At 50.7% G+C, this 22,564-nt stretch overlaps 5 protein-coding genes across 5 annotated transcripts; 1 reads left to right on the top strand and 4 right to left on the bottom strand.

Annotated features, from left to right (window-relative positions):
- Positions 1 to 40: 40 nt before the first annotated feature.
- On the top strand, positions 41 to 1,475 carry Z518_05062 (uncharacterized protein; the record flags this gene model as incomplete). The annotated part of the gene is made up of 4 exons (XM_013418767.1): positions 41 to 836; positions 897 to 1,039; positions 1,091 to 1,342; positions 1,461 to 1,475. 4 exons carry the CDS (start codon positions 41 to 43, stop codon positions 1,473 to 1,475), a joined length of 1,206 nt encoding a protein of 401 aa, XP_013274221.1.
- A 901-nt stretch (positions 1,476 to 2,376) lies between these two features.
- On the bottom strand, positions 2,377 to 4,858 carry Z518_05061 (uncharacterized protein; the record flags this gene model as incomplete). The annotated part of the gene is made up of 5 exons (XM_013418766.1): positions 2,377 to 2,581; positions 2,704 to 3,133; positions 3,224 to 3,647; positions 3,707 to 4,079; positions 4,188 to 4,858. 5 exons carry the CDS (start codon positions 4,856 to 4,858, stop codon positions 2,377 to 2,379), a joined length of 2,103 nt encoding a protein of 700 aa, XP_013274220.1.
- Positions 4,859 to 8,380: 3,522 nt separating this feature from the next.
- Positions 8,381 to 9,340, bottom strand: Z518_05060 (uncharacterized protein; the record flags this gene model as incomplete). The annotated part of the gene is made up of 1 exon (XM_013418765.1): positions 8,381 to 9,340. One exon carries the CDS (start codon positions 9,338 to 9,340, stop codon positions 8,381 to 8,383), a length of 960 nt encoding a protein of 319 aa, XP_013274219.1.
- A 2,779-nt stretch (positions 9,341 to 12,119) lies between these two features.
- Positions 12,120 to 14,385, bottom strand: Z518_05059 (uncharacterized protein; the record flags this gene model as incomplete). The annotated part of the gene is made up of 4 exons (XM_013418764.1): positions 12,120 to 13,076; positions 13,126 to 13,308; positions 13,355 to 13,965; positions 14,019 to 14,385. The coding sequence occupies 4 exons, from the start codon at positions 14,383 to 14,385 to the stop codon at positions 12,120 to 12,122; spliced, it is 2,118 nt and encodes a 705-aa protein (XP_013274218.1).
- Positions 14,386 to 16,473: 2,088 nt separating this feature from the next.
- Z518_05058 (uncharacterized protein) lies at positions 16,474 to 22,052 on the bottom strand (the record flags this gene model as incomplete). Its single annotated transcript, XM_013418763.1, has 2 exons — positions 16,474 to 17,029; positions 17,080 to 22,052. 2 exons carry the CDS (start codon positions 22,050 to 22,052, stop codon positions 16,474 to 16,476), a joined length of 5,529 nt encoding a protein of 1,842 aa, XP_013274217.1.
- Between the last annotated feature and the right edge of the window lie 512 nt (positions 22,053 to 22,564).

The raw sequence follows: 22,564 nt of genomic DNA, 5'->3' as shown, positions 1-22,564 counted from the left end.
GCAGATCCTTTCTTGACATATGCACAAAGAGATTGTTGCCATGAGAACTTCCCGTGATTCCAGCGAGGATGCCCTCCCTTCTGACTCTCCCATGCCAGCTTCTCACCTTGAGCGACGTCTCGATGCTGCCCTGGAGAAAAGACGGGCTCAGTTTAAACTACGAGATCTGAAGTCTAGTCCTCTGGGATCAGTGGATCTTTCATCCAATGACTTCTTATCCCTGTCAACCAACAACGAATTTATGCGAGACTATCTGGACACTTTGAGGGAAACCCAGACTCCTCTGGGCTCAACAGGATCCAGACTTCTCGACGGCAATTCAGAATACGCCGAAACTCTCGAACGAGAGATTGCTTCCTTCCATGGTGCCGAAACTGGCCTCCTGACCAATTCCGGCTTTGATGCCAACGTCAGCATTTTTGCCTATCTTCCTGCACACGGAGATGTCATTGTTTACGACGAGCTGATTCATGCCAGTGTTCACGATGGCATGAGACAATCGAGAGCCAAAGATCAGATATCATTCAAGCACAATGACGTCCAAGATCTGCACCGCATATTAAAGCAGATTGTTAACTCTTCCGGTTCGACCCGAACTGTTTTTGTTGCGGTGGAGACTGTTTACAGTATGGATGGGGACCTTGCTCCATTGACTGAAATCGTCGAATTGATAGAGTCGGTGTTTTCTCACAAAAATGCTCACCTCATCATCGACGAAGCTCATGCCACCGGTATCTATGGACCTAATGGATCAGGAAGAGTCTGTGAACTCGGTCTTGAGAAACGAGTTTCTGTCCGCCTTCACACTTTCGGCAAGGCCCTTACCACCAATGGAGGTAAGCTGCCCAATCGACAATTCCACACCCTATTGTTCAGTCGTCCTAATATTCTCCAAGCCATCATCCTATGCTCTCCGACCATTCGCCTCTATCTTATCAACTACGCGCGACCTTTGATTTACACAACCTTCATGTCCTATCCCACTCTTGTTGGCATTAGAACAGCGTACACGTGGCTCCGAATGGGAAAAACGAATCTGGTAAACGATTTCCTGCGCGCTGGAATCATTGTCTGACATCAAAACCCTTAGCTTGCCGCAAAATTGTACCACTTAATCAATCATCTCTACGCCAAACTACAGTCCCTCGAGGGTGTTATCCGACATAGCTCGAATAGCTCAGGCATTCCTCTCATTACGCTTCCCACCACGTGTCCGGAATCGCCTATTTTCGCCTTACTCAGCCCCCACCCTCGATCTCTGGCGGCCCATTGCCAGTCTGCAGGATTCATTGTTCGTCCTGTGGTCTCACCAACAGTACCCAAAGGAACTGAGCGGGTAAGGGTATGTCTACACTCGGGGAATACAGAGGTTCAAATCGATCGGTTCGTTGCGCGTGTTAGACAGTGGATTTTGAATGAGAGAAAGACTCGGTCGCTAGAGATTGGGCTAACTCCTCCAGAGCAAAGACAAGTAATCGCGAAGATGTGAACTCGCAGTGTCATTGAATCATCGGGTCGTCGGCTTCCAAAAGAGAGAGACAAGGCTATCGAAATGGATAAAATGTTACACCCCAGGGTCACATCACCGGAAGCCGTGTGACTATTGATCCAGTATATCAGAGAGATCCTTCTTCGTCTTCAAGTCTCGGTCTCACAGTCACTGATCATCTACTGACCCGCCTTCCAAGCTTGAGCGTACACCTCCATTCCCAACGTCAGTCCGTCTCTCAGTGGTTCCCATTCTAGTAAATCGCGTGCTCTAGCGCTACTAATTTTAATGGTTGAACCTAATGACCTAGAGGCAAGCATTATCACCAGCCCAAACCAGTTCAAGTGCCAGCTTAGCCTTCTTCCCACCTGCCTGGCTGGGAGCCTCCGCGAATACTTCCAGAATGTCGTGGATGTTCTCTGTCGTCAACACGAGTCGAAAACAGGATAGAGGGAAGTTCTTCCAACAACGAGATCTTGCCCATCCCACAAGCAATCGCCTCTGCAACATCGGCAGTGGTGACTAGGAGGAGACCACGACCTGCACTTGCAGTTGAGCTTTCCCTTCTGCCACAGTTTGAGCAATTGAACCGTAGATTCCACTCCAAGCAGATGAGCTACGGCCATGTAGAAATCCAGGTTGGAAGACGGGCACATCCAGCACACCGTTCACCACCAGAATTCACCACTCCAGGGCAGGTCACCATCCAACAAGATCTAGCACCGGCGCTGGAGCAGACTCCGTACCGACTGAATCGACATCAGTTACCTACTCGCTTGAATCTCCACGCACCCAAGAACCAGACGTGTTTATGAATCCGATCTCTAGACTTTTGGCTATCCCTTCTGTTTTGAGAGCATCAAGACGGTTTCCCTCAACCCTTTTGACTACCTCCCCCCGGGAAGGAAGTTGTGGCTGTCATTACAGGCCGCCGTACAGTCAATGACGGCGTTCAACCCCGAATTTCGAATCGCATTTATCAAAGGATCGGGTTTGTCCATAGAATCCACGCAGACAATGGGAATGATCTTCTGTGCAGCAAGGGGCTTCACCTTCTTGAGGGGCATGCATAGCCCGTACCCGGCATGGTAGCTACTAGCACAATGGCGAGAACCGTAAGGCTACATCTGGGGTTTCAAGATCGAGTGCAGCAAGCACACAGACAGCACACGAGTGCAAACACAGCCGCACTCGCAGCAATGAACATCGCGAACCCCTTCCATCCCGTAAACTTCTTCTTATGACTGACATTCTTCCCATACGTCCTCACCAATGGCATCCTCTCATCGTCATCATCACCACTGCTATATGATGGACTCACATAGCAATTCCCTTCGTAATCACACAAGTCCGAGAATTCATTGTAGTAAAGGTCCGAGGTATTGCTTTGCTGATAGTAAACCGAGACGTACATGCCACAGTACCCCGAATTGGCCCACGTCGTTAGACGGGTGCCGGGTGTGGCGGACGATGAGTGGATGACCACGCTGTTTTCAAGCACGGCGTTAGACCCGAGGCCGGAGATGTCGTAGCGGGCAATGTCTAGATTGGCGGCTTGGAAGATGATGTGTGAGCGGTTGGTTTCGCTTGATGATAACGAAAGGAGAGATGTTTGTGGGTGGACTTGGTCGACGCCGCTGATTCCTGTATGTTTTTGTCAGTTGTCCTAGCCCTCAAGAGGCAACGATGGTGGATATATCACCGCGAATGTCAGATAGTTCGGTAGTTGCGTACCAAGTGTCCAATTTTTACCATCTGCGGCTGACCGCCACCACTGCTCCACGAGTTTGGTCTCGTTATTGACTATCCAAAGCGACTCGATGCCACCGGCTAATTCGCATTCGACTTCTCGTCCGAGCGTGACGGGTGGTAAATCAAAGAGCTCTTTCCAACCGTCAACGGCTGGGCCAGTGGAGTACCACCAGCCAAATTTCCTAATCTTCCCTCCCGGAGAAGCGAAGTACATGTATAAATCGGCGTCCTCCCCGTATGTATAGTTGTGACTGTCGGGAACGCAGCTGCGTATGAACATAGAGGGCCCGACTTTCAGGGCCAGTGACCCGATCGGGTCGATATTCCAGGCTTCTAAGGAGGTGTAGTCGCATCTCTTGATCATCCCTTGAATCGTGCTCTCGTTGTCGATGTAGTAGACATGGATCTTGAACAATGTTAGCTTGCCAGCAGGACACGTATGAGTGTGTAAGAGTGCAACTGTACCGCTGTATAGTCTCCTGAACTATCTATTGCCAGGGAAGCTGCAATAGGACTGCCTGGTTTGACGTTCGACCCCATGGTTGTTTCGGTTGCTCGGTACCAATCTCCATATCCATCGTTGATGATGTGTTGGATTGAACCGTCTTGGTCTGTATAGAACATGTGGTTATCGTCATCTTGCTCTACTGCGTCAAATCCACCGAGGTAGAATGCGGATGTCGGTTGGGTGGACGAAGAGGTCGTTGTAGCTATTACCACCGAAGTAGTTATGCTAGTGGTGGTGCTGGTCACTGTGAATGGCAGTGTCTGAGTAGACTGGACAATCGAGGTGAAGGTCGTGGTGGAGCTGGAGCTTGCACTGGCTGGATTGTCACGCCTGGTACCTTGTCAGTAAGCCTCATGTGGATTTATTGACACTATTGGCCCGGCATCATGTTCGAGTACGGCGAAGAGCTTAAACCTCTTGAAAGATGCTCAAACTTACCTGGTCAAAAGAACGGCAGTCACGATTATCCCCGCCACCAAGGCTGCCGTAATAAGAAAGAATGCAGCCAGACAGCAAGGTCGAGATGACTGAAATATCCAGGCACATCCACAGCAAGTCCGTCGCTTGGGTCGTTCTTGCGTCAAGTTTGAAGAAAAGGAGCCGTTTCCCTCCTTCGGAGGTGATATTTTCTGTAATCTTTCAGGCGTGTTCTTTTCGCTATAGGCAGAAGCTGATTCGATCGAGCCTTTTTTTTTCTCCAAGATCCCTTTCTCGAGCTCTAGCCTTCTTCTGTCTGACCCGACAGATTTTGCATCCAGAACTCTATCTTGTGCCGGATTTGATATCTCCGGAATTCGGTCTTGATCCGCAACAGAGGAACCAGAAGACCGAATATTCCGCGGCGAGGTTGCAGATATCGGTTGTGGGGTATATGCTGGAGGGTCACTTTGCTGGGAGAACCAGCTGAAACGATTGAGAGTGCTCATGATGTCGGTTTCAGCAAAGGCAGAGTGATAGGCTAGACCGATGTTAGAGAAGAAAAGTTCCAGTCGAGGGGACGAAAGGTATGGCGATGTACTGTCAAGATATTTAACCACCTTGGAGATCAAATCGGGCACATGCTTACCTTCGAGTAATGAGATAGTGGCTTTTGAAAACTTATCCGTCATTGATCTGCTGATACCGTGTAGCATTGCCCGAGGCCCCCAGAGTAACCGAACTCAAGCTGTTCTAGGTACGGTGGAGTCTATGGTTGCCTTGTTTAACCAATCACGCTGTGTCGATTTTGACGGAGGGCAACATATCCAATCCAATATGTACTCTCCTCCATGGTGACCATAAGTGACGCACCTTGAGAAAGGAATTGGCGTTAGCAGAGAATGAAGGCTATGGCCGAGCTCTCTCAAAAAGTCCGAAACTTGGAATCAGAGGCGCAGTCAGGCGCATAACAAAAGGTTACATGGTACGCCGCCAAGAGCGGCGAGGCTGAGATGGCCCCTGCCGGGCCACTTTTGGCTGTCAGCCTTGTGCAAATGCAACGAGGATGCCCGCTTTTAGTAAGCATTTCTGTCGAGAATGCAGTCAGATAGCTTCGTTGAGTCAATAAACTTGATGTACGGCGTGAAATGATGCCCAACTGGTGCCTAGCCTCAGTATTTTTCACGGCTACCCAGGTTGGCACAGCACCCCTAGCAGAATTAGTCCACGGGCGGCTCAGAGAAATGAAAAGCAGAAAGACGAAAAAATTTGCCTTGTGAAAACCTACTAGGCTGCCATGGCGACCGCAGGATAATGTGAAGCCCATAAAATGGAACTCGGCCAGGATTCGTCGCAAAGTGATGGTCATATTTGGTGCGCAAACGGCGTTCCTAAAGAAACGAATCCAACTTCACCTGTAGCACCTGCATTCGGAAACAGAAACACCGCCACCACCATCATCGTTGCGTTCGGAGCCAGAGTCGCCCGAATCTGCTTCTTCTTCACTTGCCCCATAATCCTGATGGTGATCCCGGTCTTGACCTTCCGCCTCTTAGCCTTCCACATCATCGCCGGTTTTCAGAGTCTGAATTGAGGTGAAATTCCCCTAGGTTCCGGGCTACAGTTTCTTTAAATCGCTGTTTGCCAAAAATTCAGACCACCTGGAGACATAGTCAGTGTTTCTGACGGCATCGTGGCGGGTGATTCACAACGACATGCATCTAGTTGGCAATTAGTCATTTCTTTTCTGTCTTTCGAGCTTGCAGCATGGGACATGTGAAGACTTACAGGTTGAAAAGGGCATCACTTGGTGGCATGGGTGGCCGTGGCCGATGCGGTTGAAAAATGGCGAGATCAAGAGGAGAAGGTGTAGTATCGTTGCCAAACTTATCAGGGAAGTCACATGCTGTTTCCTCCTCTTGGAGGAAGAGATCCCAAGAGCCGTTGAATTTCGAATAGGACCTAGAACAGGAGATACGTTAGCGGCAAGGCGCACAGATGACAAACTAGGTCCAGGGTGTACTTTCCACGAGTGACATTCACCACTAATACGATTCCGGAGTCCTCGCGAGTGGTCAACGACAACACACTCCCATGGATATTGGCTGAATCTTGGATATTGAGCTGATTCGCTGGAGTTTGAAACCGCGATACTTGAACACTATATTCATTTGGAGAAATCAGTCATCTCGGAATCTGAGATGAAGTCGGCAGAACCGGCCATGGCGCAGGGAATCTTGTGGAGGAATTTGATCATGGTGTGGAGTTCTCGAGCATTATGAGGAAGCCATCTTATGTCTTCTGGCTTGACATAATCCATGTCAATGAAGACTCGATAGATGCCGAGCCAAACTCGCTGCAATAGCATCCGTGTGACCAATCTTGGGTGAGAGTAAGGAGTTTGAATGTGAGGGAGAGTGCAGCTGGAGCAAATATTTCTGCATGGCAGGATTCAGCACGATTGCCGCCCTCATCAATCATTGCCTTGGAAATAGAAGGCGGTGATCTAGTGATGTCGCACACAATGAGTGCAACGGATGAAATATGCGTTCATAGTCGCGCATAGAGTATTGGCCTGGAGCAAAACATTCCACAGCCTTGTTTGGATGGCTGTCTAGGCAGTACAGAAAGTGAACATTCTTGTCTGAAAATTTTTCCCTGTGGCCAATGCAATGATCATGTTGCGTCTGGTTGATATTGTTGGGAAGCTTTGTCTTGTGCTCGCGTCTCAGGGGTCAGCACACGTTGTCTGAAGAGATGTACGCCGTCTGTCTCGTCGATAATACCTTCCAAGAATCCCTGAGTTTTCAATTCATGATATGATCGAAAAAGTGCCTGCATCTTGCAGTATTTTCTGTCCTGTTTGCTCATGGTCCATGCGTTGACGAGGTACTGTTGAACGGTTGGACAGTAGTAAGTGCCCCTTTACTGGGAAAAGGGGTTATTACTCCTGTGGAGGATATAGGGGTAGAAATAGGAGAAGAAAAGGGGTCAACCAAACGTGTATAAATACCGACAACCTGGTAGGACCAGTTGCAAGACGGACAGCATTCAATTCGTATTCTCTTGGCATACCTGGTTTGACAGGTACAAACTCTGCTATTCACAGAGAGAATCTAGTCGCCGTCTGAATTGAACGCGTGGTAGATCGTGTTGTAGGCAGTAACACAGACAGGGTGGTGCAGGAGAATGATGGTTCTGGTGGCAAGTCCGCCTCCGTAGTCAGTCCCATTCTAGAGGCCATTGTTTGCTCGTGCTAAGGAGCCGTGCTATTGGAGATCCAAGCCGTGACAGTACTCTCGGACCACTCAAAGGGCTGGCGAATGATTTGAACTTGCCGGGAATGCAGCACTTTATCCGTCCAACTATTCTTTTCAATGCTTGTGAAGATCCACAAGGTAATTCCCTTGGGCCGACGACGGAAGGACAGGAACACCTCTCCACTACTCAGTACATACTCGCGACGAGGCTGTGCTAATCCAAAAATGGCCCAGTATGTCCCTCTTGTTTGTGTATGAGACAGTCTTTTCGATATACACCCTCCAAGATTAGACTGCACTGCTGTTCTTTGTTCACCTGCTGCAACGCTTTTATCTCACTCCAGAGTGGATTAAAAGTTGCGTCACTTACTGTAGTTTTGTGCCGGAGTTGCCAAGAATAATATTGGCCACACATAAAAATCAGAATCGAAAATCTGCTCCGTATGTCGAGCAAAAAGTCAGGAGGTAGCAAGCTAGGGTCGAACACGGGAAGTGAAGGGGAAAAAGAAAAAAAAAAACTTGTAGCACTCTTTGAGAAGCGTGTCATCCTTAGTGCAGGGGCCATGCTAATCTTCTCTGTATCGTTTCAAATTGACCAAATGTCCCGAAGGACACCAATTTTCTGTGGAAAAAATATATCTGCTGATTTTTTTCAAGGTCACGTGAGGCAATTTACGCCCGTCCCAATTTCGCCACACCGGCATTCCACCTCCCTAAGGCCGCTTAATTTTGGGCAGCAACTCATTCTTATCTCTATTCTGACAGCGCCTGAAAGCTTCCCCTACCTGCTAAGCGAAGCCTGTCTCTCGAGCCAACGGATCGAAATTCACGGGACTCTGAAAACTATGTGCATTTGACGGCATACGACGAACATTCCATTCTTATGAAATTGCCTGGAGGTCTATCTGTCCGAAGTGAGTCTGCGTTCCCTGTTCTGGAAGGGGCTCTGCGCTATCAATATCCCTTTTCCACGAGTTCCTTTTCAGTCCAATCCCACAACTTCTCCGCCAGCTCTGCATTCCCACTCAACGTTGACCCCTGATTCTCTTTGCCTACGGGAACGTAATACGCGCCATTCTTGATCTCGTCCTTCTTCCATACCGCGGCCCAGATCTGCGTCAGAGCACCTTGCTGCACATTCATGGGACCCGCCAGGAAGTCGAAGATTCTTTGCACGCGCGCGTTGAGGTTGTTTAGCTCCATCATGACATTGTCGATGTTGGTTTCGACGCGGCCGGGGTGGACGGACGTGCTCCGGATGTCCGGGTACCGTTTCGCCAACTCCCGTGCATGGAGAATGTTGGCGAGTTTGGTCTGTCCGTAGAGCGTGCCCGGGTTGTAGGATTTCATTTCTGTCTTGAGCCCGTCGAAACAAATGCCGGCGCGGGGGGCGAACAAGTGGGCACCGGAAGAGAGGTTGACGATCCGAACGTCCGCGCCGGGCTGTGAGGTGGTCTTCTGCATCAGCGGAAGAAGTTGTCGGGTCAACAGGGCGTGGCCCATGTGGTTTGTGCCGAATTGGATCTCGTATCCGTCTTTGGTCAGGCCGTGCGGATGCGCCATGATTCCAGCATTGTTCACCAGGATGTCCAGCCTGTCGGTCTCGTCCAACACCTGGTCTGCAGCCTTCTTGACCGAGGCCAGCGAGGCAAGGTCCAGTTCCACATACTTCACATTCGCATCAGGTGCCGCAGCCGCGATATCTTTCATGGCATCGTCATATTTGGCCTTGGTGCGAGCAGCCAGATAGATACACCGGGGACTATGTTTTGCCAGTTGTAGGACAGTTTCTTTTCCCACCCCGGAATTTCCTCCCGTCACCACAATCACCCTTCCCGCAAGATTTGGAATGTGTTTGTCTGGGTCGAAGTGGTGGACATTGTCCAAGGCATTCAGAAAGCCGAGAAGAGGCATGGCCTGCAAGATTGGTGTTTACGGGGCCAGAACTAGGACCTTATCGTTGCTGCAGAGAGATAGTCAGTATTTATACGAAGTTTCGTCCGTAACGTCTGGTGCGAATCGGGCGATGAGTGATGCCTAGTGCGTCCTTACCGCTTTCGGTAACCCAATGCACGCCATCCAGCTGGAAATCCGTCAATCTGAGTTGTCTTTTGCTGCTTCGAGCATCGCTGTACGTTATGTGATACGTCTATATTGCTATTTGGTCAAAACGCAGTTCACTGTCTGCTCAGGAATTATCCGCTTGGTCAATTGCCGCAACGGATGGACGACTCTTTGAAATCGGTCGTGCTATAACGTTACGAAACTCATTTCCGTCATCGTCCGAATTACAGGGCGGCCCCTGCCAAGACACTAGATACCGGGCGAGACGCAGGCTTATAACCTGCTCATCTCACCCCATCATCGCTTGACTCCTCAAGCGATCGAGTCGATATCATATAGGACTGTCAATTCCATCAATTCCCTATTGAATCACGCTTGTCTTTCCGTTCCTTGGCATTCCTTGATACACCTTACGTGGACATCAGGGTGCCTCAATATTTGCCTGGCATTCTCGGCCACCCTGCACCAGGATATTCAGAAGCCTGATTATGATTTGCGTGAAGTCCTTGTTCGATGGGTAGGAGGGGATTCGCGCTGTCAACCTGGCCACATGTTTAAACATGAGATGCAGCCTGGTCTCGTTTGTATCAAGACGCTCCATGAACTGAAAAGGAAGAGATGGAATGCAAGTTCATTGAACAAATATTAGTCTTTTGTGGTAGGTAGTGGGTAGGCGAAGGGCAGGTTGAGCTCACACGAATCACCCAAATGGAGACACAAATAACGTGTGGTTCAGCTGCTGCAGATCAAGCCTCACCACCGATACTTCGTGAAGTGATTGGTGAAGGAGCCCGGGATACGAGACATTCATTGTCGACACCACCAACCTTGGCTCAGCAGAGTCATGAGATGAGGTGAGGTGAGGTGACAATTCCCCGAGGACCGTGACAATATTCATTCTTGGAACGTAAAGCAGGCCAGGCTGCATCAATCTGGGTGGACAAGAAGTCTCTCACGGTGTATTCAGAACGAATATTCAAATCGGTAATCTCGATTATTCGACATGTCTCCTCAGGGCTGAAACATGAGGCTCACTAACGCAGAGCGGGAGGACTGATATTGGCATGGGGAAAATCCTCCTATTTTTTGACCCACCCCATTTGTCCAAGAGATCGACCGAGGCTGACGTTCTCGAACGGTCGATGGGAATTCAGCGGCGCCGCCTCAAGTGACATTGGGATGAAGAATCAAGGATGCATCTTCAAGTAGATAGGGGGTTTTTCTTTTTTTTTTTTTGGAGGCGAATTTGTCTTGAGATGCTAGGCCGTCGACTGCCAGACGGCGACTAAATTTTGGCTGGGTTATTTCTGTGGAGGGTTGAGTATTTCAATGGTGAGAATGCGATAGCGTTCAAGTTGAAGGAGGAAGAAGAAACTTCATTCGTTTGGGCTCAAATGGCAGTCACATGAATCAGGAAGTGGCCAAAATCCCACTTCTGGTGACACAAACGGCTAATGCCGTGGCTTGAAGTATATTTTGGCGCCGCTTTCTTGAAAGCCGACGACGGCCGCCAATCACCATATTCAGATTATCCCTCGGGTCGATGCAAAGGCTTGGACTGTGGCGTTAACCTCCGAAAAACTTCGGGCGGTGAGATGCGGGGATTCGCTGGTGAGATTAAACCCCAAATTCAAGTTCAACCATTCAACGAGATTGGTCCTGGAATCGGTTGCGGCCTCGTAGCCGGGCCTTGCCTTTTCCCTCTTTTTATTCCTCGAGCTGTTTTCGGCTCATTCGAGCTGAATTGCAGGCCATCGTTCCCAGAGCCAAGTAACCCCAGCAGTACTTTTGCATCCCACCCACGACGGCCGAGACGCAGACCCCATATGAAAGAATTGTCAATCATCACAACACGCTAAACCCACCGACCCTTGTCCCCGGATCTTGCATCTCTAGCGGCCTGCAGTTACCTCTTGTCCGACGTCTCACGACAGGCATGGTCATCCTTGTCGACAAGAAAGCAGCCGATCGGATTTTGCAGATGCGAAAATGGAAAGCCTTCTCACAAACCTTCGTTTGATGATGACATGGGGGACCCATTAGGGTTTTACCCACGCGCTAATTCATCCCTATTCTGGCAAAGCGGGGGTGATGAACCGACCGATTCATATGGGCCAGCTGAATAAGAGTCGATGCACTGGAGGCGAATCCGACTATTGCTGCCAGCAGACCATCTCTAATGAGGGTCCCGTCGTCCTTGAGTTATGATGTGATAGCAACCACGATCATGGCAATACCTGACCTGGCGAAATCCGTCTGGACTTCATCACTCGATAATCCGGACGCGGCACTGTCCGCGGAGTTTGGAGATCGCCTAACTAACCAAGATCATGGCCAGACACGTATGGCCAAGAAAGAAATTTTCGATCGCAAAACATAACGTCGACAAGGGCCGAAATTTGGCAAAAACTTTCCATCGTGGGAATCCCCAGTTGCGGTGCTACAGTGGAGAGCTCTGCGTGACCGTTCAGTCGCTCAATCAACGAATCCTCCAGGTCGGTTGGTGAACGCTTGACAACATAGCTGTGCGAGCTAGATTTGAAGCATGTAACATGACGCTCATCAAATATGAAACAACCAAGAAAAGTCATAACTTCATGTGCACTTTCCACCTCGCTGAATCCATCCATCACAGACCAAAATTCACCACCATGAACTCTCGCTCCGCCATGACCTCCATCCAGTCCACGTCCAAACTCTGCCCGGTGTTCATGAATCGCTCATTCTGCTTCTCGTACACGGCCGCCAGAGCTTTGCGTGTAACGGTCGTGTTTCGCCCGATACTGTTCATTTCCATGCTGCGAATCAAATCCAACGCTTGCATTCGTTGACCCCCGTCGGTGCTGGCAAACCCTGCGATAAAAACAGGGAAGACCAAATATCGACTGTCTAATCGATCTTCTTCCAGCGCCTTCCTCGCCATATAGATGATCTGATTCGACGCCACCGCAATTTCGGTGTTATAGTCCGGAGATGTGTCTAGTCTTTGCCCTGGCCACATGGACGTATGCGAATAGATAATACAGGCTCGATAAAGGGCAGCTGCATGTTCGTACAACCGATGTGGACGTTCGGGGAGATCTTCGACCCTTTGACTGATCATCACCGCCACAGGGGTAACCCACAGTTGACGCAAAGATTCTTGTAGTTCGAAAATTCGACTCTGGCGTATTCTGGTGGCTTGGTTCCTCTGAATCATATCCGCATCGTTGAAGTTGCTATCGTTTCTGAATTCATGTGCGAGCAGCGCCAACCGGATTGCCAGAATTGTGACTTCGTAATCCAGCTGTAGGACTGGAGGCAAGGATTCCAACTCATCAGCATAGACCACGCTGGAGCCGTCCAGACCCAGTGGATATAAATGAAAACTCGGAGGAGGAATGAGATCGTTGCTCAACATGGATCCCACGAATTCACCACTGCCTGCTCCGCTGAAAAGTGCATCCAAATCAATGTTGCAAATCCACCACACCACAAATGGGAATCTTTCACCCCCAAAGACGTCACGTCGCAGGAGAGAAATCCGCAAAAGTGTCGACAAATGTTGGGACCAGAGGTTCGAATGTCCGGCTTCGGCTGCCGCAATCTGCTTTCTCGTCAGGGAGAAACTCCACGGTCGCTTGAATTCAACCTACCTCGTAGACCAGCAAGAGGAAATGTGTCAAAAAGGCGCCGTCGGAGGATAAATCGGTCGGGCTTTTGAGGCTACTTTGCAATGCCGGCAAAGCTTGCTGATAATGTTGTAATGCATCGAGTCTCTCGTTTCCATCTTGTGCGGCCAAACTCAAGGCTGCGACGGCCATCATGGCGTGATGCAACTGAGTATACGTTAGCGGATAGCAGAACTGTTGGAAGGAGGCATACCGGAGGGAAAGTGGTTGCGGCCATTTCCAGGACATTGACACTCGATCGCATCATCCCGTCTCTCACATCGGGCTCGGCTGGTACGAGCTGATTCCAAACGACCTGGCGAAATCGTTGGAGATACCTGGCATCTTGGCCTGTCTTGCTCTTGTCGTCTATTGCGTCTGGTTCTTCTGTCATGGTGACTTCGTCATGGTCTTCGTCCTTGATGATTATGTGTTTTGCTCTGGGTGAAACCGGTGATCGTGGTTCTCGGGAACTGAATATCCCGCGACGGGCAACATCTTCGAATCTAGGTAATACAACAATGTTAGGGTCTCCTGCAATGGGAACGCCTTCGACAGCGGATTCGCGACCGGCGCTACTGGCGAGGGACGTAGCAACAGAGCCTCGACGTAACGGCGGCGGGAGTTCTTTCTTTACGTCGGGATCGTCACAGTACTCGGGTAGGTGTTGGAAGCTATCTTGATTGACCACCACATTGTATGTTCCGGGGCTGGACCTCTCGGCCTTTCTCTCACGGTCATCATCTGTTGTTAGTGAAGCGAAGGGTGGTAGATCATCCACCGCGGCAGATCCAATGCTGGTGTCAGTCATGGCAGGTGAGGTCGCTAAGAAGAACGTTAGCGGTGGCGTTGCGCGATGAGGGGCTCACGGTACTCACAATCCCACACGGAGCTGGCGACATTGGTCACATCCTGCATGCGTTCCAGGACGCGTGGCGTATCATCGCGAAAGGCTAAACGGGGACTATAATCGCAATTGTGGCCGAGGCGTTCACATTGTCCACAAACGGGGCGTCCTTCATCACATTTTACTTTGCGAGTGCGACAGGTCCAGCAACCGGTTCTTGACCGCGGAGGCAGTCGAGCGCGTGGAAGGACGCCAGGCCCGACACGGCTGCTGCGACTGGAACTTGCCGAAGAAGACAGGTCATCCTTGGGTGCAATGATCGGTAGCCGAAGTGGTTGTTTCTTCGAGGATTCTCCTCGTTTGTCGTCTTGCATTACAATGGTACTGACGGAGGTCATGAGGAGAGATATCTGGCCAGAAAACAACGAAGGCGGGACGGATGATTGTTTCAAATGCACATGCCAGATCGCATGTATCAGCTGCAGACAGATACAGGTATTTCCGGGTTCAATCTTGCCGCCATGCGGCTAGGCGGGAGGGAGAGCACGGCGAGGACTCAGATTGGAGGACGGGAGGACAGGAACAGGGCTGGATAGAAGGATATGCGGCGGCTGCGGTGAAATAGATAGTGGTTGACAATGGTCGCGTCGGAAAGCAGGAGTCGACGTGATGGAAGGAGAGGCTTTTGCACGTCCAGGCCAGAATCAATGCTTAAAGAGAAAGGCTGAAGAGGCAATGAGAGGTGAGGAAAGAGGAAGACAGATTTTCAGAAGATTGAAGAGCTAATGTGTCTGCAGGAAGTCAATCCCCAGGCTTGATTAGTTCGAAGCAATCAAGATGTCATTGTGTGCGCACCAGCAGATTGGTCGGAGGCATTGATTGGAGTGCCACCCAGATCCATACGAATCTTCCGACATTAAGAACCAGCCCCTCTGCAGCTAAACAACCGCATTGTGAAGGACAGGGAAGCGTGAACAAGGGCCGTGGATCAAGAGATGCAGATGCCAGACTCGTGGGATGTGGTTTTAGCCTAGAAGCAGGGAGGGTCGAATGGTCAGAGAGAGGGTGGGCGCGGAACTAGCGTAGAAAAGAAAAGATGGAGGAGGGGAGTGGAGTGGAGAGGAAAAGGAAAAGGACCAAAGAAAGCAGGGGGTATTTTTGGGCCGGGAGCGGTGATCCAGGTGGGAGTGATGGGTGTTGGAGGTATGGAGGTACGTCTTGGTGGTAGAGAGTTTGATGGTGTTGATGGTCCAGGAAAGGAGCAGGCCAGGGCGTCGGGTACTGAATTTCTGGTACGAAATCACATACTGACTAGCAATGCCCTTCTCAAAGTACCCGGAATAGCACCCTGCCAGCCGCTGTTGCCGCCGTCTTGCCATGACTCGGGCTCGAGGATGGAAGAGAGCAAAAGCAGGTAATCCCACCACGGAACGGAAAATCTGTTATACCGAGGATTTTGTCCCATTGGCCCGTCAGTAGCCTAGTCTTGTCTCTGACTCGCGGCTTTGCCCGTTCACCATCTTGTCGAGCGTCTCATTCCCTTGTCGCCTCCCTGCTCGCCCCTGCTTCTCGTCGCTTAGGTACAAAATTTTGCTTCCTTCATCTCCGTCTCACGTAACCGTAACAGTCATCTTTCCAATCGCATTTGCGTCATTTAGGATCACTCTCACTCGGGGGATGTCCGCCTCAACAGTCCAGGGCTTGCAGTTACCCGTCTTGGAGTTGCCACATTGGTCTCTCCTTTTCAAACCTCTTGGAATCGGCTTCCACTTCCGAGGTTAGGAGACAACCTTTCCCGAACCGTCCCTGTTGACTCTTTTTGCCTCCCCACCACCCTGATAGCCCTTGGCATATTCTCGATTTGTTTGTGAACACAAAGTCTAATGCCCAACCGAGCTGGAAAAAAAAAAAAAAAAAAAAAAAAAAAAAAAAAAAAAAATTTGGCATTTCGAGTTCGAGATTGAGTTTTGTGGGGTGTCCGTAAATACGGGCTTCAATTCCTAGCACAGACCCTGATCCACCGAGCTTGCATCCGTTGATGCGCGCCGGCAATGTGTCTTGAAAAAAAGCTTTGAACATGATTAGCTCAAAAAGTCAGAAACACTTGTTGGATGGACCTTGATGTCGTCACCAGGCCACGGAACCACATGCCAGAGGTGGCGGACGCAGGGACCAAAAGAAACAAAAACAGCCCAGGCATTGGAACCACCCCGGTTCCTCTCTATCCCTGGTATCGGAAATCCAACTCCAGCATCACCCATCAAGATTTTCCACAGCGCTAAGATATTCGGTGGCCCGTGCGCCTGGTGCCCCATTCCCATGCAGCAGCCCTACGAGTGTCCACCACCGTTTTTGTTTTGGGTACCCAAAGGACCTGGCAGACTTTCAAATAAGCGAAAGGCCTGTAAAGGTCTAAGAGGTCCGCAACTCCCCAAGGATGAGGGTCCACCCAGGATTCGGGCTAGTATCGCCCTTACGCAATGGCACTAGGGACGTCGATTCGCCAGTCGAGCACGTTCAATGTCTTCACGTAAAGGCCTCGACCGTTCTGCTTGCAGCCAGGTGTCCAGGATCGCCGCTAGCGCTGCGGGCTGCTGCACACCTCGCTCAGCAATCGCCAGGGCCAGGGAAACACGTGATTTGCGCTGATTTTCGGGTTCGGATGCTTGGCGGGCAGTATCGGAGGAGAGCACCGCCAACACCAGTGGCTCAAATGTCTCCCAAAAGCCACTTGGTCCCTCTCCCCCGGCACGCCGCTCCGATTTTTCCCCCGTTCTCAGCCGTAGCGAGGGTGCTGCGCCATTTGAGGCTGAGGGATTTTCCGTACCGAAGCGAACGCCTTCATCCTTTTTCATTGGCGATACATTTACCACGAAAAATTTTGCACTCTCGTAGAGGGCGCCATCCACTGCGCTCGCATGAGTGGCACGTGCCTTCTGCACGATTTGGGTTGCGGAGTCCAGAACCTGGGCGTTGGCATGGGTTGCGAGGAGCTTGAACAAGCACCAAACGGTCGCACTGGCCGTGGATTCCACCATCGTCCTACTTTGTCTGTTAGGAGTAAGGAAATGTGTCAAATGGAGTTTTCTTACCCGTTGGAAAGGGGCTTGCCGCTAGTTTCATCAACATCCATGGCATCCTGGTCCGTCAGATCATCCATGAGAGACGCCAAATAGGGCACCAATTCAAGGGTCAAGTCCAGGTCTTTTCGGATGACTGCGAACTCCCCCAGGGCTTTAATGGCATGAGGTCGGTATGCAGCATTAGTCCTTTTTGCCTCCCGGATTGCAATCTTTCTCATTTGTTGGCTCGTCTGGCTGTTAGACCAGAGACCCTCGGCCTGACGCACGAACTTTGGGTACATTTTGATAATTTCTTCTTTGCCATCCCAGGTTTTACCATCCAGGGCCTCCTGGATCGCCTCCCAAATAAGCAACGCCTCACGATCAGTGTACTTTTCTTGCACTTCCATGGACCCAATCAGTTCGGCGACCGCGAAACAACATGCGTGTCTAACGGGCCATAGAGGTGATTTGATGTGGGTCAATATCAGCCCCACTATCTCGGTAAGGTACAGATTGATGGCGCGAGAACCGCCAATGTTTTCTTTCCAGGGGATGTCAAATCGTTCTCGGACTTCCTTGTCCGTATCTCGACGTCCGATAAATACGAAAGGGAGGAAGGCTGACGCAGAATTCATAAAGACGTCATTCGCGGCCTGGGAGATAGCCTGGATGATCTCACCCGCCACTGAGCGATGAACCAATTCCTGTGACTCGAAATATAATTTCTGGGCATAGTTGCTCGTGCTTTGAATCTCCTTAGCTGAGGCAAGTCTCATCAGGTACCCCAGGGAGGTGCTGAAAGCGACACTGATAGTGGCGTTGCGATCAAGGATGTGTTTCCTGGTCAGTTGTATAAACTTGTCCGCGTAGGGTCGGAATGCTGTTTGGTGGCGAACAACAAGGGTCGTCATCACCCTGCTGAGGCCAACTTTGGATGGCAGCCCGATTGCAGCCCGATATGCGTTCATGAGTCTCTGCATTGCATCTTCCATGGGGGAGTGACTTTCTTCTGCGTTGGAAGTTGAAACCACGCCTTGCATGGCGTCGGCCACACGGGACGTGACCAATGGCATCGTGATGCTGTCCAAACAACTCTCGATTGCTTCTGTCACTGGCGATGCATTGATACTCGACACCCTCATCTTGTCGAGTTCTTCAGCCGTCAGTCCATACTTGTCGGCGTTCAGGTGCAGGTAGTTGATACTCTCATGTTCCAGTGAGCTGAGCGAAAGCACTAGTGTCTCTAATACTAGTGGAGCAAAGGGGCGCAGGGATTTGGGTGGGCTCTTCTTGACGACATCCAACAAAGTCACAATGGCATATTGCTGGACTTCCTTTGCTCCACCAGAGTCCATCTGCCGTAGCAAGAACGGCATGGCATGATTGAGCATGGTAGCCGCTCGCTTGCCGTCGCCTTTCCCCCCTTCGAGATTGCGAATCAGCATACTAGTGAGTGTTCTGCACAACTTCATCGCAGCTATCCGGACACTTTCTTTGACATCGTCCAGAACCTTGAACGCTACATTCCAAATTTCATCGAGATATTTTTCGAACATATCGATGTCTCGGCCTTGCACGAGATCAGATATCGCCGCACAGCTGGCTTCGCGAGCTCGCCATTCCTTGCCCGACACGATGCTCTTCAACAAATCCTGCATGATCGGGTCGAAATTGCCGTTGATCACGGCATTTGGATCTTTCACGAGCGCCCTCCAAATCTCATTCATCGATCGCTGAACATGCGGATTGGGGTCGAATCGATATCGAAAGAGCTTGGGATAAAATCTTTTGTTCTCAGTAAGATACGTTGAGTCAGCCAGCACACGGCCGAGTCCAAACCGACCAAATGCGGCGCGACTGGTCCAAATGGCATTGTTCGAAGCAAGGTTCATGAATCTGTACACCAAACTTGGGTCCCCCATTTCTGTGGCGAGGCGAACAATGTCTTTATACGTTGTGACCGACTGGCCATTTTCGGTGGGCAGGGCGCCTGCTTCAAAGAGCTGAGTGTCTTCATTGACGGTGCCAGACATCTTCGCATCGGACCCGGTAAACGTTTGTACCAGATCTCTGACCAAATCATCTTGGAGTTGCTTGTCGCCTCGTTCATACACCACGCTGAGTCCTCTGGAACCAGTTTCCTGGACGATTTCATCGCGGTCGTTCAGAAGCCTCGCAAACGCAGCTTGAGCGTCTCTCAGTCTTGATTTGACCGCGCCGACTTCACCACAGTATTGCATCATGCACAAGAGCCAAATGGCGGCAGCTTTCTTTAGCGAGGGCTTCGTTGTTTGGCAATCTTCAATGACTCTATCCACGATCGTCGACATCAATTCTCCGTTGAAGCCCCAACTGGGCAGAGGCCCGTCAATATCAAATTCCGTCATGGTGGACGACGATTGGAACCCAGCACCCGCAACGGCAAGTGACTCTCCCAATGCAAAGTGGAACTCCGCCCTCTTGACCTCGTGAAGAGCTAAAAAGCGGTCTAGGAACGAGTTAAATTGGGAAGGCGTCCCTTTCGCACACAAGACACCTAGGAGAGGACCAACGGCCGCAATGGCAGTTTCGCTTCCTTTTTTGCCGTCCGAAATCATTTGATTCAATAATTCTTTATCTGGTTCAGGGCTGTTTCCAGTCGGCGTGCACAGAGCAAGTTGGCGTAGACATCTGTACGCGGTTTCCTTGAGCGACTTATCGGAGGAAGTGTTGACTATTTCAACAAGCCGCCGCGTCAAGAGTTGCAGGGTGTCGTCAGCAGATGTTTGAATACCTCGAAGCGACTTCCTCGAGAGGCAGAAACAAGCTCGCAGCAGATGGCCTTGGATTTTGACCATTCCCTCTCCGACTGCAATTTTCCAGTTTGACGTCTCGTCCCATTCGGCTCTGGCCAAGATTTCTGCACTCTCGGATGCCGAGGCCAGGATGCCAAAGACTCTGGCGGCTCGAAGTTGCAATACTGCGTTAGACGCGACACGTGAAGCACCGTTCATAGCGGCCTGCTGGACAAGGGACAGTAGATCATTTGGAGCAAGAGAAAGTATTTCCAGGGATAAGTCCAGACAGTCTTCGGAGCCCTTTTCCAAACCTGCCAACGCTACGTTGATCAGTGTCAGTTTTGTCTCAATGTCAAGTCGGCGTAGATGGTCCCGTATCCTTTGTCGAGCATCCTGGTCGTTGTTGACCAGGGCGTCAATGCTCTGTTTCCAGTCCGCCGATTCGTCAGGAATCAGCCGTGTGCCTCTCAGCGCATCACAGACGAACACATTGCGGCAGAACGTGATCGCGGCTGCTAGCACCGTGATGTTGTCGTAGTATCTCATCTGTGCGGGTTCAGTTTCGAAGAATCGCTTCACCAGGGCTTCGAGGTTGGGTAGGTCGAGTTTTTTATCTGACAACGACGTCCTGGTAAGTCGTATGTTGGAGGCATGCCAGTATGGATCGAGACCACGGATGCCCTCCTCCGCCACCTCTTTCCGGTCGGAGGGAGTGAGAGCAAGAACATTGATGAACCTTGCATCGACGTCTTGGAAGGGTAAACACTTATTGGCGAATTTGAGAGCAGGATATTTCGTACTGTTGACAGTCGGCAGGAAATAGACGGGATCTTCTTGCCCGGGAGTTGCCAGGACGTTCCACAGCAACAAGTCTTTCAGTCGCTGTGTGGTCGATTCGTCCAGTTTCGAGACAGCGTTCATGACTCGGCCGATCGATTCTTCAATACTAGCCCTGATCTCTCGGGCCGTATCGCATCGGAGACTGGTGAATAGCCAGGTGGTCAGATCCATCGTGCGACTATTAGTTTCGGCGGTATCCTTGATGGCTGCCAGGAGGCCAATGCTTTCATACGCTTTCGCACGTAGTTCGACCTCTGCAGCTGAGCGATCGTTCATCGTCGGCCATCCTTGCATCTCAATGTACTCTTTCAGCATGTCCTGTACGCGGTTGCTGATCTGACCCAAGTCTTTGCCCACACGGACCGTCCAAGTGAGATAGGTGAACAGAGCTGTGCGGAGCTTTGCGGCCTCAAGGCCCGTGTTAGACGTGTTGAGCTGCGTCTCCACCATGGCCATAATCTCCGCTGTGCGACTAGTGGATTTCTGGCTTCGCGCCAGAAGTGATAAAATCCGTGTCTGGAGTTTGGGTCTCGAGCGTTTGTACAATGCAAAGAGAGCATCAACAGTTTCTTCGGCCTCGAGATCGAAGTCACATTGTTTGAACATGATGTCGCTCATATTCGATGCCGAGGCGTTTGCGTCAACTGCCATGATAACAGCAGGGATGAGGCGTTGTCTGTCACCGAAGATCGAACTAAATAGGTACTTAGCAATCGGTCGTACGACTTCGGGCCGTCGTTTGAAATTCTTGTCAAAAACCGGTTGGAAATCTTCATCTTGTGACTGGGTTCTGGAGTCCTTAGGATCGTGGAGTAAAAATTCACAAAATCGGCTGACCAGGATATCAGATTGCGCTTGTGATAGTGAGAAAGTATCCTTCAATGCGAGATCTTCCTTGCTGCCCCTTTCGGGGATCTTCCATCTCCGAAGCACTTCGAGAAGGAAATCGAATGCTATAGCCCACATCTTCCCGTCGGCAGCATCGTAGCCCTCTGATTGTGGAATGGCGAATTGCAATACCCCCGGCAGAGTCTCAATGCCTTGATCAACATCCAACCTTGGCAGCCCTTGCTCGATGAATATGAGGGCGAATCGCCTGACGAAAGCATTCTCAACCTCGCGGAATGTCTTGACAAGGGCGGCCACCGGCAATTTGATATCGGGGTTGATTTTCAATCTTTGGCTGATGTACTGGCTGACTTTGATGGCGAGGTTCCGGTTCTTGGGCGTCGGAGAGGCGAGCTTGAGAAGCAAAGCCGGCAAAAATTTCTGAAGAATAGATTCGAGTTTGGAATCTGTCGAGGCCGAGGCTATTCGCAGTTCCAGTTGAGATATCAGGTTGTACTCCCGCTCTGGATCGGGAGCGGTCGGTTGTGATGCCATCTCAGTATCCGAGGGTCTTCTGGGCTGACGGCATCGAGAGAGAGTAGCTGCAAAAGATGACCCCGATCGAGAAAGATCTTCAAGGGCGTGAAAGATGTTGGGAGAGGCTGCTGCCGTGACAAGAATTACAATCCCAATTTGATCGGGACCGAGATTTCTTATCTCAAAGACTGTTCCTTCTTTCTTGACCGTGTCGAGCTCGAGGCGGAGTCGTCACCTTAAAGGAAGAGGCAACAATGTGTTCGTCATCAAGCGACTATCCAAGGAATCGCCACGTCGTCGAGGGAAGCCTTCTAGGGCGGCAAAGATGCCAAGCCCGACTGTGATTCGTTGCTGACCTCGGGAATGCGGTGACAAGGCTGAAAACCGCCTGCAATGTACGTCCCGGAGCATGGCTACGTAATTAGGATATCTGGTTCAGGCTCCGGCCCTGATGTGATATAGAAGATATGGCCTACAATTGGAGCGATGGCTTGAACGGTCACGTGCAAAGCTGAACAAAATAGTTCTCA

This window comes from Rhinocladiella mackenziei (assembly GCF_000835555.1).
Source record: "Rhinocladiella mackenziei CBS 650.93 unplaced genomic scaffold supercont1.3, whole genome shotgun sequence".
Lineage (NCBI taxonomy): Eukaryota > Fungi > Ascomycota > Eurotiomycetes > Chaetothyriales > Herpotrichiellaceae > Rhinocladiella > Rhinocladiella mackenziei.
The sequence above is the reverse complement of the archived record's forward strand: the minus strand, read 5'-3'. Positions and strand labels throughout refer to the sequence as shown.